This window comes from Podarcis erhardii, assembly GCF_964252035.2.
Source record: "Podarcis erhardii genome assembly, chromosome: 6".
NCBI classification, from domain to species: domain Eukaryota; kingdom Metazoa; phylum Chordata; class Lepidosauria; order Squamata; family Lacertidae; genus Podarcis; species Podarcis erhardii.
Genome location: NC_138510.1, coordinates 35,976,732 through 35,990,400, shown reverse-complemented (window position 1 = coordinate 35,990,400; position 13,669 = coordinate 35,976,732). Strand labels below are relative to the sequence as shown.

The 13,669-nt window shown below is 42.2% G+C and overlaps 1 protein-coding gene across 1 annotated transcript in view; it reads left to right on the top strand.

Annotated features, from left to right (window-relative positions):
• LRIG2 (leucine rich repeats and immunoglobulin like domains 2) overlaps window positions 1–12,637 on the top strand; it is a 42,082-nt gene extending 29,445 nt beyond the window's left edge. The window contains exons 10-18 of the mRNA XM_081864897.1: window positions 178–249; window positions 376–444; window positions 3,434–3,597; window positions 5,555–5,875; window positions 7,150–7,431; window positions 9,030–9,482; window positions 10,148–10,297; window positions 11,063–11,347; window positions 11,809–12,637. Coding sequence (XP_081721023.1) covers window positions 178–249; window positions 376–444; window positions 3,434–3,597; window positions 5,555–5,875; window positions 7,150–7,431; window positions 9,030–9,482; window positions 10,148–10,297; window positions 11,063–11,347; window positions 11,809–12,038 — 2,026 coding nt within the window. The 3' untranslated portion in view covers window positions 12,039–12,637. The remainder of the gene's footprint in view (window positions 1–177; window positions 250–375; window positions 445–3,433; window positions 3,598–5,554; window positions 5,876–7,149; window positions 7,432–9,029; window positions 9,483–10,147; window positions 10,298–11,062; window positions 11,348–11,808) is intronic.
• Window positions 12,638–13,669: the final 1,032 nt, after the last annotated feature.

The following is a 13,669-nucleotide window of genomic DNA, read 5'->3' as shown; positions in this document are numbered from 1 at the left end:
CCAGAGAAGTAGGAGGGGCGCTTGAAGCCATTATAGTAGCAACACGTTCTGCATCAGAATTGGCGGGGGTGGTGGTCCTAAACACTTATTTACCAGGCTCCCCGATTCTGATGTCGTAACAAATGTTGGTTAATTTACTTAAGATTACTTAAGATTTTCCTTTGGGCTATATTTTAGGATTCTGCAAGGAAACCAGATTAAGTCAATCACAAAGAGAGCATTTTCTAGCCTTCAGGCTCTTGAATATCTGTAAGTATATGTTGTAACCTTTTCTCTGTCAACCAAGTTTTCTCTTCAAATTTGCATGCATCCCAGTTTTCAGAGGTGCAGAACACAATTCACTCATGCAGGCATGATTCTTACTTAATTTTGCAGAGATTTGAACAACAATGCAATAATGTCTATTCAAGAAAGTGCTTTTTCCCAGCCTCTTCTTAAAGAACTGTAAGTATCTAGTGCTACATATTTTACTTCAATAGAAATGTTACAACTGGTATAAATATTTTACTTGCAAGGCACTTGTGATCAATGAAAGTATATTGGAACTCAGTTTCATTTCTTCATGGTCTTTAGTAATACATTCTCAAATGCTCCATTGGTTCTCCTCCCTTGTTCCTGCTGTTGCACCACAGATAAAACAAACCAAAGTCTTACTTGTCCTGTCTAATCCTACGCTTATGGTTAGTTTCCTTGGCTTGTTCTTGGCTTACTCCTCATGGTCTGAGAGAAGCAAACCACTTCTTTCAGGGTTTGGATGACATGACAAGACAGACTCTTCTTTCATCTGCAGCATGGCAGGCGTTGGGAATGAATGCCCTTGGAATATTTGAGCAGGGTGCACCACCACACTGCTTGTTCACATTGAACCATAGTTTGTTTTAGACTACGGCTTAATATAACCTGCAAACTGGGCTAACAATATAAATGACTTTAGAAATTTCCTGACAGTTTCAGTTAATGACATAGTACTGGTCTGAAGTACACCACAATCTGTATACGAGTTCATTTTTGCTGTAGAGTATATGCAATACTCTAAAAACAGCCTTAATTCATACATAAACATTTAAGCTGATAATAGAAGTTCAAGATGGGGGGAGGGGCTGGTAAAGGCAGTCCTGAAAATATTTGTCGTGTTTCATCTGAGAGGCCAGTGGTTAGATGACTCTTTTAAGAATGAATATGGAATACCAACTGTTTTCTTACAAAAGAAATGGTGGAATACATATACAGTAAGCCTGATGTCTGAAGCAAAATGTTAATATGGTTTGACATCAGAAAACAGAACAGTCCCCCCTCTCAAGGTGCTAGAGTCAAACAACTCAGTTCCACACAAGGTAATTTTCAGGCAGCAACCATCTATTGAAGCTCTGCATGAAACGCAGATATGCAAACAGATTCACGACATGCCCAGCAAGTCATATTTTTTGGTGGCGTGGAGCATGTGGTGGTTGCTAGTCAGGTATCTGGTACACCATTCACATTCACAGGACTGAGCTCCAAAAATTGGCATGAAATGAGTACCTGAAAGTAATACTAATGAGAAAATGGACAGTGAGGCTTAGGAGAGAAAAATAAGAAAACATCTAGCCTTGCAAGGTAATGAGACAGCTTTGTGTACTTTGAAAGAGCCAAGGTCACAGTACTTTCTCTGTAATTGGAAAAAGATGGAGAATGCTGTTCCACATTATTTTCTTGTGGAAATTAGTATTTTTCTCTGCCTTGTGAGTAGCTGTTGTCCTCTAAGCATCAGGCTTGTTTTTTCAGAACCCTGCTCTTTCCTTTACAAGCAATATCATATAAGCACTCTCTAAAATGAAGAATATGAAGACTGTTTGTTAAAACTGCTTCTCAGCTAATTCTTACCAGATGGACTGTAAAATGCAGTCTTGCTGAAGGTTCTTCCCTGCACAGGGTATAGAGGTCAAAATTGGCTCTGCACTTGAGCAATTTAGGACCATTTCCTGTATGTGTTCAGGAAAAGAATTCTCAAATGGACTGATACATTACTCTGGGTTTTCACCAGTTACTTTCATACCTGCTGTCAAGAATAGGAGGCATTTTCAGAATTACAGTGTTTGTGAAAGGCATTATTATGAAATCAGTTATATAACCAATAAGATACATGTGTATAATTCAATGCTAGAAATTGATTTAGTCCCAGAGGTACCGTATTTTTCGTCCTATAGGGCACACCGGCCCATAGGACGCACCTCGGGGTTTTTTGGGGGGGGGGGAAATGAATAAAAAATTTTATTCCCCCCCCCAGCCGCCGCCCCAAGCCTTGCGCACACCTGCCCGAAGCACGGGGCACCCTCCGGAGGGCTCCGCGTGCTTCGGGCTGCAGGCTGCCGCCCCAAGCCTCGCGCACCCGGCGGGACCTCCCGCCGGGCGCGCAAGGCTTGTGGACACTCGCCCGAAGCACGGGGAGCCCTCCGGAGGGCTCCCCGTGCTTCAGGCGGCAGGCTGCCGCCCCAAGCCTCGCGCGCTCGGCGGGACCTCCCGCCAGGCGCGCAAGGCTTGTGGATAGCTTCCTGAAGCCTGGAGAGCGAGAGGGGTCGGTGCGCACCGATGCCTCTCGCTCTCCAGGCTTCAGTGAAAGCCTGCATGCGCCCCATAGGACACGCACACGCATTTACCCTTCATTTTTGGAGGGGAAAAATTGTGTCTTATGGGGCAAAAAATACGGTATTCTGCTCAACATCATCTAAACAGTCAAATTACAGTGTCATGTTTTATTTCTCATAGACTGCTCATTGTTTTGATGGAAATCTTAGGATTATCCTTGAGGCATGATTGTGGGTGTGGATATAGTTTTTAAGGGTATGGATTGGGATTTATATTCTTTTGCCACATATTTACACTACAGTATATTTTATTTTAAAGGGCTGCGATCCCCTGAACTGTCTAAAACAGAGATAGGAAACCTGTGGTCCCCTGGAAGCCAGTGACCTTCAACTCCCACAATTTATGGCCATGTGGGGCCATTGGAGTTAGGAGTTCCTTATTGCTGTCTAAAACATAAAGAGCATCTCTTAATGTCTTTTTACCCTCTTGACTTGGTGCATAGTGTGTGTGGGGCGGTGTTTCTTCTTACTTGTCCTTTACGTGATTGTACTGCTACTGTCCTGCGAAGGATGCTTTAAAAAAAGTGTTTTGTAGGAAGGTGACCTTTTTGTGGAACAGCCTCTCATTTAGAATAACACATTATATGTGAAGATGGAGAAATGTGAATTTGTTTACAGCAACGAGAGACTCTGAAGCTACTCAAAATACAGTTAGGACTCATTACCAGGCAGTTCACGTATATAGTGTTACAAATACTTTAGCAGATGTATGGGTGGGGGGGGGGAGATCTGCTTGGTGACTGCAGATGAAGTGTCATTTGCTTACTTACAAAAACTTAGACATTTTCCTTTTGCCTTTACATTTTCAGGGTATTGAACACTAGCAGCTTACTGTGTGACTGCCAGTTGAAATGGCTGCCCCAGTGGCTTAACCACAACCATTTGCAGGATGCTGTTGGTGTCATTTGTGCCCACCCCGAATGGCTGTCTGGCCAGAGCATCCTCAGTGTGAACCCTGAAGACTTCATCTGTGGTTTGTGCTCTTAATGGCTTCATTTATTTACTGCATTTCTATCATAGCTTCCCAGGGCACATTGCCCTTATGACATCTGCCTTGGAAAATAATCATGTGTGAGAGTTGGGGAGAGGGGAGATGGCTTCACTGACTTGTTCAGTGGATATATTACAATCCTGTGCATGTCTAGTCAGACATAAGCCCCATTGAGTTTTGTGTAGTTTACTTTATGTAAGCGTGGTTTGGATTGCAACCTGAATTGGATTCTCATGGATTGTGATGCCCTGCAGTGTTACAAGACAACATTTATGCTTCCTGTTTATGTATATTGGGCACTCTTGTATCCAGATTCCAGAGATTAACAGGAACACTGGTTCATTTAAAGATACTTCTAGATCATCATCTGTAGGAGTTTTCCCACAGTGGAACCATTATAGCAAGTCACTGTAAATCAGGGGTGGAGAAGTTGTGGCCCTCTAGAAGTTGTTGGACTTTGATCTCTCATCAGCCCCAGCCAGCATGACAGAATGTGGGGATTATGGGAGTCATAGTCTAGCAATAACTGAAGGGCCTATGGGAAATCTGTTGTGCAGGGAGAGAGTTAGGGGCAGAGAGTGTGAAAGAAGCCTTTGTTTTGAAGCCAGTGAAATTATGTCATGCTGAAACGTAAAAGCTCTTCCTCTCCCAGGATCTAAGCCAGGGGGTGCCAACCTTCATTTGGCCCATGGGCACATCTCAGAACATAAGAAACTATTGAGGGGACAACCCACCCCACCCCACACTACAACCCCAGCCCCAGCAATTAGACTTGCAAAAAAAATTGTTTGTTTGTTTGTTTTGTTTCAAGCCTAAAGACATTGCTACAATTAGGCTTGCAAGAATCTAATTTTCAAATCTAATTGCGGAGTGGGCTACATTTTCTGGGGTTAACTCTTCCTTTCCCCAGCTGTGGCAGTCCTGAAATTTTCCGTCCTCTGTTGCAGAGACTGTAGCCAATAGAAAATTTCTTTCAAGGCTAATTGACAGGTGGGGGTGGACGGGTGTCACAGTGGTGTCCACACCCAAATTCAGCCCAAGCTGTAATTAGCCTTCAAAAAAAGCCTTCTGTTTGCCACAATAAATGACATTTTTTCAAGCCTAATTGCAGCAGGGAGAGGAGGGTCCTCTCAGGGCTTCTAGGAAAGACCTTTACAGATGCATGTTGACTACCCCTTAATCCAAAAATCTATTAAGAAGAGGCTGCAGTATTGCTGTTTAGTACTACTGTTGAATTTTTGCACCTAACTGCAAAGACTTTTAACTGGGTTTTTTTAAAAAAGCAATTGTAGATATTAACATTGTAGTCTGGATCTTCCTGAAGTCAGTGAATCTCCTTTAGGCAGGCAGAATCTGAGAGCTTGAGTATCAGGAGCTTTATCTCTCTTCCTTCGAGCAACAATTGGCTGCACACAATATGTATGCATTGCCAAAATACTCAGGAAAATGATGAGTGTGTGTTAACAACTAAATTATTATTAGGGAAGGAAATTAATATTGCCCAGTGCAGTATGGCTTAATTCCTGAAAGTAGGTAGCATTCAGATAGTTAGTGAGCAAACATTGTGACAAGGAGGTGGTAATATCACTTGTGGTGAATGCATAAAGTGGTTCTTTTCCCCTCCAATTGAGATCCACAACTGGGTTTTAAGAGACCTTCTGCAGATTTATTCATGTTCATATTCCTTAATGGTGAGTTCTAAGGACTCATGACAAAATCCCTTCATCTTGCAGTGTACCTCTTGCTTATGCTCGTAACACTGACATCCTGCTTCATACCCACATAGCCAGTTCTAGTGTGATCACATAGATAATAGATGTCTCTTAGTTTGAGGAATTAAGGGCAAGTGTCACCTCCAGCACAAGCTCAACTGTTACATTCTGCATCAGTATTTGTTAGCTTAGTTACGTGCTGAAGAAATGTGATCTGTGTTTCACAGATAACTTTCCCAAGCCACAGATCAGAGCGCATCCTGAGACTGCCATTGCACTAAGAGGCACCAACGTCACCCTGACTTGCAAGGCGGTGAGCAGCAGTGATTCGCCTATGTCCACCACCTGGAGAAAGGACAGTGAAATACTGTATGATGCAGACATTGAGAATTTTGTCAGGTACCAGCAGCAAGATGGCGAAGTACTGGAGTACACTACTCTCCTGCACCTTTTCAATGTGAACTTCACTGACGAAGGAAAATACCAGTGTATCATCTCCAATCATTTTGGATCTAATTATTCCAACAAGGCCAAGTTGACTGTCAATGGTATGCAGTAGTTTTTGTTTTTCCTTTCTACACACACACTCAAAAATCACTAAAACGGTTTGAAAACTTTGGATAGTTCACTCAGGGACTAAAGGAAAGGCACCCCCAGAGGTCTTCTCTTTTGTTAATCCACTAGAGCAGGGGTCAGCAAACTTTTTCAGCAGGGGGCCAGTCCATCGTCCCTCAGACCTTGTGGGGGGACGGACTATATTTTGGAAAAAAAATAATAATGAACAAATTCCTATGCCCCACAAATAACCCAGAGATGCATTATAAATAAAAGCACACGTTCTACTCATGTAAATACACCAGGCAGGCCCCACAAATAACTCAGAGATGCATTCTACTCATGTAAAAACATGCTGATTCCCAGACCATCCGTGGGCCGGATTTAGAAGGCAATTGGGCCTGATCCGGCCTCCAGGCCTTAGTTTGCCTACCCATGCACTAGGGAAGCTGAAGACATTGGAATAGTTTTGGATATAAAAAAGCTTGGATTGCACAAATCCCCAGAGACTCCTTCTAACCAGACATAGAGAGCTGCCCAAACAGCAGCATTTCCCCCGAGCATTTTCTAGTTTGGAAATGAGCAGTGTTTGTACCAGCTGCAATCTCTTTGTGCACAGATTCATCAATCCAAGACTGCTTCTTTAGAACTAGTCCATGTCTAAGAAGCAGCTTCAGCTGCTTATTATGCTAGGCAAATAAAGATTCTCTCTTGCCTTGCTAAAGGTGCAGCCAGTTTCAAATTATTCCCTTGTGTATTACCCTTTACTAAATGAAAGCAGCCTAATGGGGTTGTCTTTGCCAGGGCAGGTTTTTACTTACCTTTGGCTGAATTAAAATAACTCACATCCACTCTAATCAGTATTAATGGGTGTAAGAGGGACAGAAAGAGAGCTCTCGAGGGGTGGCATATTCGAAAAAGACAAAAAATCATTTGTCTCTCCTGTGAAAAATTGTTAAAACTTCTGCAAGCAACCTCATTCAAGAAAAAAGCTCAAACATGATGAGGACTCACAAGCTTGCTGTGTGCCAGTTTATTTATTTCTTTTAAAGAAAGGTTAGGTGTAACATCCTCCTTTCTCGTGAGATCTGAATTGCTGTTTAGGGTGGTTTTTAAGAGCAGTATGCTAGAATTCTTACAGATCTAAATTAAAGAGCTTGAAAAACTTAACAAGGGTTATGCCATTCTTAACAAAGTGAAAGTCAGGGATGCTGTGACTAGTATTAGGAAACTTTACTTAGTTATTTTAATGTGTGTCTTCATTCAGAGCTGCCTTCTTTTGTGAAAACTCCAATGGATCTAACAATCCGGACTAGAGCTGTAGCTAAATTGGAATGTGCTGCAGAAGGCCATCCACCACCTCAGATTTCCTGGCAGAAAGATGGAGGCACAGACTTCCCTGCAGCTCGTGAAAGGCGCATGCATGTGATGCCAGAAGACGATGTCTTTTTCATAGCAAATGTGAAAATAGAAGATATGGGCATCTACAGCTGCATGGCACAAAATGTGGCCGGGAGTCTGTCGGCAAATGCCACATTGACAGTGTTAGGTAAGCAAATTATTGAAGCCTGCATGGGTTATTTGATTACTGTATATTTTCATGCTTGTAATTGGTGGTATTTGTGGACTGCCTGAATGCTCTGGCTGCAGGAGGAGTAAAGTTCACGCACTTCATCCTCATCTCCGTTCACCATGTGGAGAAGGTAACACCCAATCTTGAAAGCCCATTCTTACCTGAACATGGCATTACTTTAGTAACCAAGGTACTCAAATTACTAAAGGATAGTTTCAATATTTGGGATTATAGTAGGCCAGATGTTCAGATAAGTACAGGATCTCATAGTTTAGATTTTTCCTTTTCTGATGAAAAGATAATTGAATCGTAGAATTGTAGAGCTGGAAGGGACCGTGAGGGTTATCTAGTCCAACCCCTTGCAATGCAGATACAGTGGTACCTCGAGTTGCATATTCTTCAGGTTACAGACTCCGCTAACCCAGAAATAGTACCTCGGGTTAAGAACTTTGCTTTAGGATGAGAGCAGAAATCGTGCTCCAGTGGCACGGCAGCAGCAGGAGGCCCCATTAGCTAAAGTGGTGCTTCAGGTTAAGAACAGTTTCAGGTTAAGAACGGACCTCCAGAACGAATTAAGTACTTAACCCAAGGTACCACTGTATCTTTTTGCCCAATATAAGACTCAAACCCATGACCCTGAGATTAAGAGTCTCATGCTCTACTGACTGAGCTATCCCACAGGCAAATGAAGGAAGCATACAAGGAGGAGGAGGAAGCCTACAAGTCTGAGAACTGCTCTAAGTCTCACCTTATTTGGGGGATAGGAACAAACTTGGGAGATAAGTTAATTGAATCAGCTTCGCCTACTGGTTTGGATTTGCTAAAGTTATGTGGTACTTTTCAAAAGTAGTTTTGAGCTCATTCCAGTGGATGCAATTGCAGCATTGAAAAGGGACACCACAATTTTCTCCTTCCTTTTTTGTTTGATTTACAATCTGGGAAGAAGCTGGTCTGGTATTTCCCATAAAAAAAAAATCCTAACACAAATTATTCAAGAGCATCTGTTTTTAGTATGGTTGCCTGCTGCTGACCCACTTAATTTTGGATAATTTGAAAGAGATCTGGTTTAATATGGTGTCACTGCTATGCTCTCCTGTGCTAAGTTTTTAGAGACAGACTCTGTATAGGGCATGCATGTGCAGTAAGAATTTAATTAAACAAATGATACGTCCCCCTAAAACTACTTCATCTTTAGAAAACCAAGAACTCTTTTAAAGGTGGCTGTTCTCATACTCCCATGAGCTTTGGCTCATGAACTGGACAAAGTCTGTAATTAAGCAGAACACCCCTAGACACTTTCAGCAGAGGTAGTTAACCAGTGGCTGACTGGAGTTGTAATTCCACAACAATTTGAAGGCCACAGGTTAGCCACACCAGGCTTCTTTCTCTGTCAGAGAGAGTATAGCCTAAAACACACACATTCCCCTTTTGTTTTGTCCATGAGCTACATTGCTGTCAGATCAGTCTTCAAAATCACAATCTGCATATATGTAGCAGTGTATCTTTGGTTTCATGCAGTTGTCATTGTAATTCTGTAGCATTAAATCTAATCTGGTCCTTTTTTGTGTGTTCAGAAACGCCTTCATTTGTCAGGCCCCTGGAAGACAGGACTGTGGCCCAAGGTGAAACAGCAGTGTTGCAGTGCATTGCTAGTGGCAGTCCTGCCCCTCGCCTTAACTGGACCAAAGATGATGGGCCTCTCACAGTAACAGAACGACATTTTTTTGCTGCCGCCAATCAACTCCTCATCATTGTAGATGCTGGATTAGAGGATGCTGGAAAATACACTTGCATAATGTCCAATACACTTGGCACAGTGCGTGGCCATATTTACCTGAATGTCATATCCTCACCAAACTGCGACTCTTCCCAAACTTCCCAAAGTGGCATGGAAGAAGATGGTTGGACGACAGTTGGCATTGTGATAATTGTTGTAGTCTGTTGCGTTGTGGGCACCTCCTTGATATGGGTTATTGTTATCTACCATATGAGAAGGAAGAGTGAAGACTACAGCATCACTAGCACAGGTGAGGAGCACTCGGCATAAGTATGTGTGCTTTGATAAGGGATTGGAGTCATTCAGCTCAGCATGACCAGAAGAAAATCCTGTGTTACGGTTAGGAGTTTTGGTATGTGGTCCCTTTGCCAGGGTGGTTCTTCATTTGGAAAACAGCCTGACATCTGATGGAGAGGGTATATAATGGATATTATATGCACATAGGTATGGACAGTCTCTGATACCATGTAACAGTCAAATGAGCAAAAGGACGAAGTAGGGGTTGGATAGGAGAGTATTTCAAACCAGTAAATGAGCATAGACAGGATTTAGTCTGGCTGCTTGTGATGATCTTGTAGCTTTTCAGCAAAGCCACAGAATTTGAGAGAGAAATTGCCATTATAAATGGCAAATGTTCAGAATATTGGTTCATTATGCTTTGACAAAGGGGTGTTGTATCGCAGTGGGGAAATTTCATTTTTACAGTTGTGAAAGATTGCCATAAATCAGCATTAGAAAGGAATGAAAGGAAAATATTCCTAGGAACTGCATTCTATCCCCACAAGGTGATCTTTATTTACTTGTATACAGTGAGGTCTATGTGAGCACCATCATTTTTACAGAGATCTGCTGGATGATTTTGTTGCCATAACAAAAATGCAGTATCATATTGCTATTGTTTTTTTTCTCTTTCAGAGGAGGTAAATTTACCTACTGACATTCCCAGTTACTTATCCTCCCAAGGGACTCTGTCAGAGCCACAGGAAGGGTATAGTAATTCTGAAGCAGGAAGCAACCAGCAACTTATGCCTCCCTCCAACGGATATGTGCACAAAGGCACAGATGGTAAGCCCTGATTCTCTTGATCAGAGGTGGACAGAAAACTGGCCAGTTTCTAGTGGCTCACCAAGTGCCTGCTAGTTGCTGAAGTTATTGCAAAGAATGCTGGACTTTGTGGTGCTTTATGTGATCAAGCAAACCCCTTTTTGCATTCTTAAGCAAAAGTGCATGCTCAAAGCATAACTTATGTGTTAAGTGATCCCAGCATGAGACTTCACTTGCTACATCACTGAAAGTCCCCTCTGCCTTCCTTTCTACTTCTGTTGGCTTATCACAGTTAGCCTCAAGGGAGCAGATATCTCCTCAAATAACCAGGTACTTGTACCAAATACATGCTCACAGCTTCTATCCTGTGTAGGCAAATTGTCAAATACTGGAATCAACACCCACCCACGCTCTCTGTTTTTTGTGTTCCTGTGCTTCTTTTTAAAAAAACAAAAAAACCCTAAGTGCTATTATGTTAACTGTGATGGGGGAAAGAGTCCTTTTCCTTTCGGCAAATGTGTATAAGTGCCTCACTCCTTGAATTTTATTTTGAAGCTTTCTTCTTGGGGCTGTGACACTTGCTGATAAGACTCTTCTATGCTTTCAAAGTTGTTTCCTAATATGCACAGAATTTAATATATGCACAGCTGCCAATTCCAGCCAGTTGGCTCAAAGGACTGCCATCTCTGCAAGCTAGGCTTTATGCTTCTGCCACCTTGTAAGGGTCTATAGTGATGACCCATGCCAGAATATTCTGCTAACTACCCACTATTCTGCTTCCACTAGGTGGCACAGGGCCGTTGGTAATCTGCTCAGATTGCTATGACAATGCCAACATCTACTCCAGAACAAGAGAATATTGTCCTTACACATACATCACCGAAGATGACCCACTTGATCAAACGCTTTCCAGCCTAATGGTGCAGATGTCTAAAGAGCCCTATCCAGTCTGCCCCCAGCATGAAGCCATCACTCTGGATAGTCTCTCAGGTGACAGAGACATGTCTGTTTTCCTTAACAATCAAGACAGACTACATGAGAGGAAGCCATGCTCTCAACCATGCAGCAGTGGTAAGTGGTGTATTTTGATGCTATTGTACCTTGATTTTAAAATTATTCCATTTTCAGCTGAATAAGAGCAAGGCAGTCTGTCACAGAACAGATAGTTAAAGTACTAAGTGGCTGCATTACAAAATAAAATCAAACATTCTGCTTTCAATATGATATGATATGGTATGTGATATGATACAAGTATATTCTTAACACTTGCTTCAGCTCACTTAGAAATCTGTTCTGGTTTTTGCAGGTTCAAAAGAATATTCTTGTGGTTGTGTTTTTGTAGGGAGCCTCTTGTTTCTTAGGCTTGTGTTTGTTGGTTCTAGCAATAATTTTGCAATATTAGGAAGAGCAAAACCAGTTTGACTTAATAATGTGCCTCTCACTGCCAGAATTTCAAAGACAATGGAGAACCGTTGTGCTGGGAGCTTTCTTCATAAATTCAGTCTTTCTTTTTTTTCATTTTCCTTCCACAGATCCTTTTCAGCTGCCTTTATGGGGCATCAATAAAGATATGGGATCATTGCATCCTCACTTCTCAACTCAACCAAAGACCCATGAGGTGCCTCGAGTTCTGCAAAGTGAATGCATCACAGAGACTGAACGTGAGCAAGCTATTTCCCCCAAACCTTGCCACAGGTTACATGAACATAACTTTGACTTTAACAGGACTCGGAACATACAGGAACATCACGAAGCTACATAAAATGCATCAAAAGTAAGAAGCCTTAGCAGCAGGCTTGGAGTTAACAGTATTTTTACTACCTCAGGTTTGGCCTCCTGGTCAAAGATGTTCCATGCTTGCAACAGAGGCTTACAGAACAAACTTAGGCATCTCTACCCAGAAGTAAGTCTCTTTCAAGTTAAATGGGCCCTACTCCCAGGTGTATGTGTGTAGCATTGCAGCATCAGTGGACAAAATCAGTGACTACAAGCTACAAGTAAAGAGGGAAAAAGTAATGACAGAGTCCTTTCCTTCTGTTCTGCATAAGATGTGCACAAGGCTCAACAGTCTAATGAACTGAATGGTGGGCAGAAAAGAATAAAGGATACACAGCAATGGACATGATAAATGAGAGGTTTTTGTTTGCCTGGGAGCAATCCCCTGAAAGCTTCACAGATGTTGTTTCCTGCTGAAGAAATAAACTTGTAAGAGCCCATTTTCAAGATCCCTCAGTAATCGTAAGCATGAAGCACTTGATTGACTTATATTCTCCTCCTGATGACTAGCAGGAACTCATATCATTGTGCCCAATCACAAACTTACTCTACCCTTTCTGTGAATAAATACTTCAGTTGTAAATACATTTGCATAATATAAATATTTTGTATACACTACTAAACACATTCAGGCTGAAATGTTAAAAAACACTATGCCAAAAACTACATATTGTCCTGTCATTTGGACATTTGCTGACCAGATACTATAAATGGCTTGTTTCCTAGGATTGAAGGCTTGAGGGCCAGTTTATACAATCATGTTTTGCACACGATGGTTATAATTACCATATGATACTTGGTTCATAGAAGTTTTCATTTATGTGATGGCTCTTCACACATTTTTTTGTCTTAGGTGTGGATAGTAGCTGTCTTGCATGGGGCTTTCATGTGAACTGATCCATACCAAGGCAAGCCCAAGTCATTGTGCTACCTGAGGTGGAAGGAAAACATGGTGCCCCTGCCCCTTTTCTGTACAGAAGCCAAATGGATTGATGGTTGAACACTGGCAGTGGGCAGCATCCCTGTCACATCTGAGGGCAACAGACTAGCTAAGAAGTGCAGGGTAAGCCATGGGGGCACTCAAATGTGTGTATTCCAACACTGCACTGCTGCTACCCTTTCCCCAGCTTCTGCTGCCTGAGGCAGCCATCTCATTCTACCTAATGGTGGGGCTGGCCTTGCAGAGGAGCAGAAACAAGGTTAGATATATGTAGTTTGGGCACCAAACTTAGCTCAAGTGTTTTCCTGTGTCAGTTACTGTTGAAAGTCCCAGGTAAATGAGCTGTCAAGTTGGGTCATTTTCTAAAATTCACGACTGCTGTGAAAGATTAACACCATGGCAGCACTGTGTCCTAGAGATTAGAAAGATGGAAGTGATAACGTCTATATGTGGATGAGCCGTCAAAGGTTAGGTAGAACTTTTATATCTCAAATAATGCTTTCCGGTGAGATCTGAGAAAAATCAAGTGTCGGACATACATGGGTCTTCAGATTTAATGAGGCGAACACCTGTAGCTAGCCATAGAGGAAATGTTGGTTATTCCAGCTGTCACAGCACGAATGGAAATGAATTTCTCACCCTTCAAACATGCTGTTGTACCCCAAATTGTCTCCTAT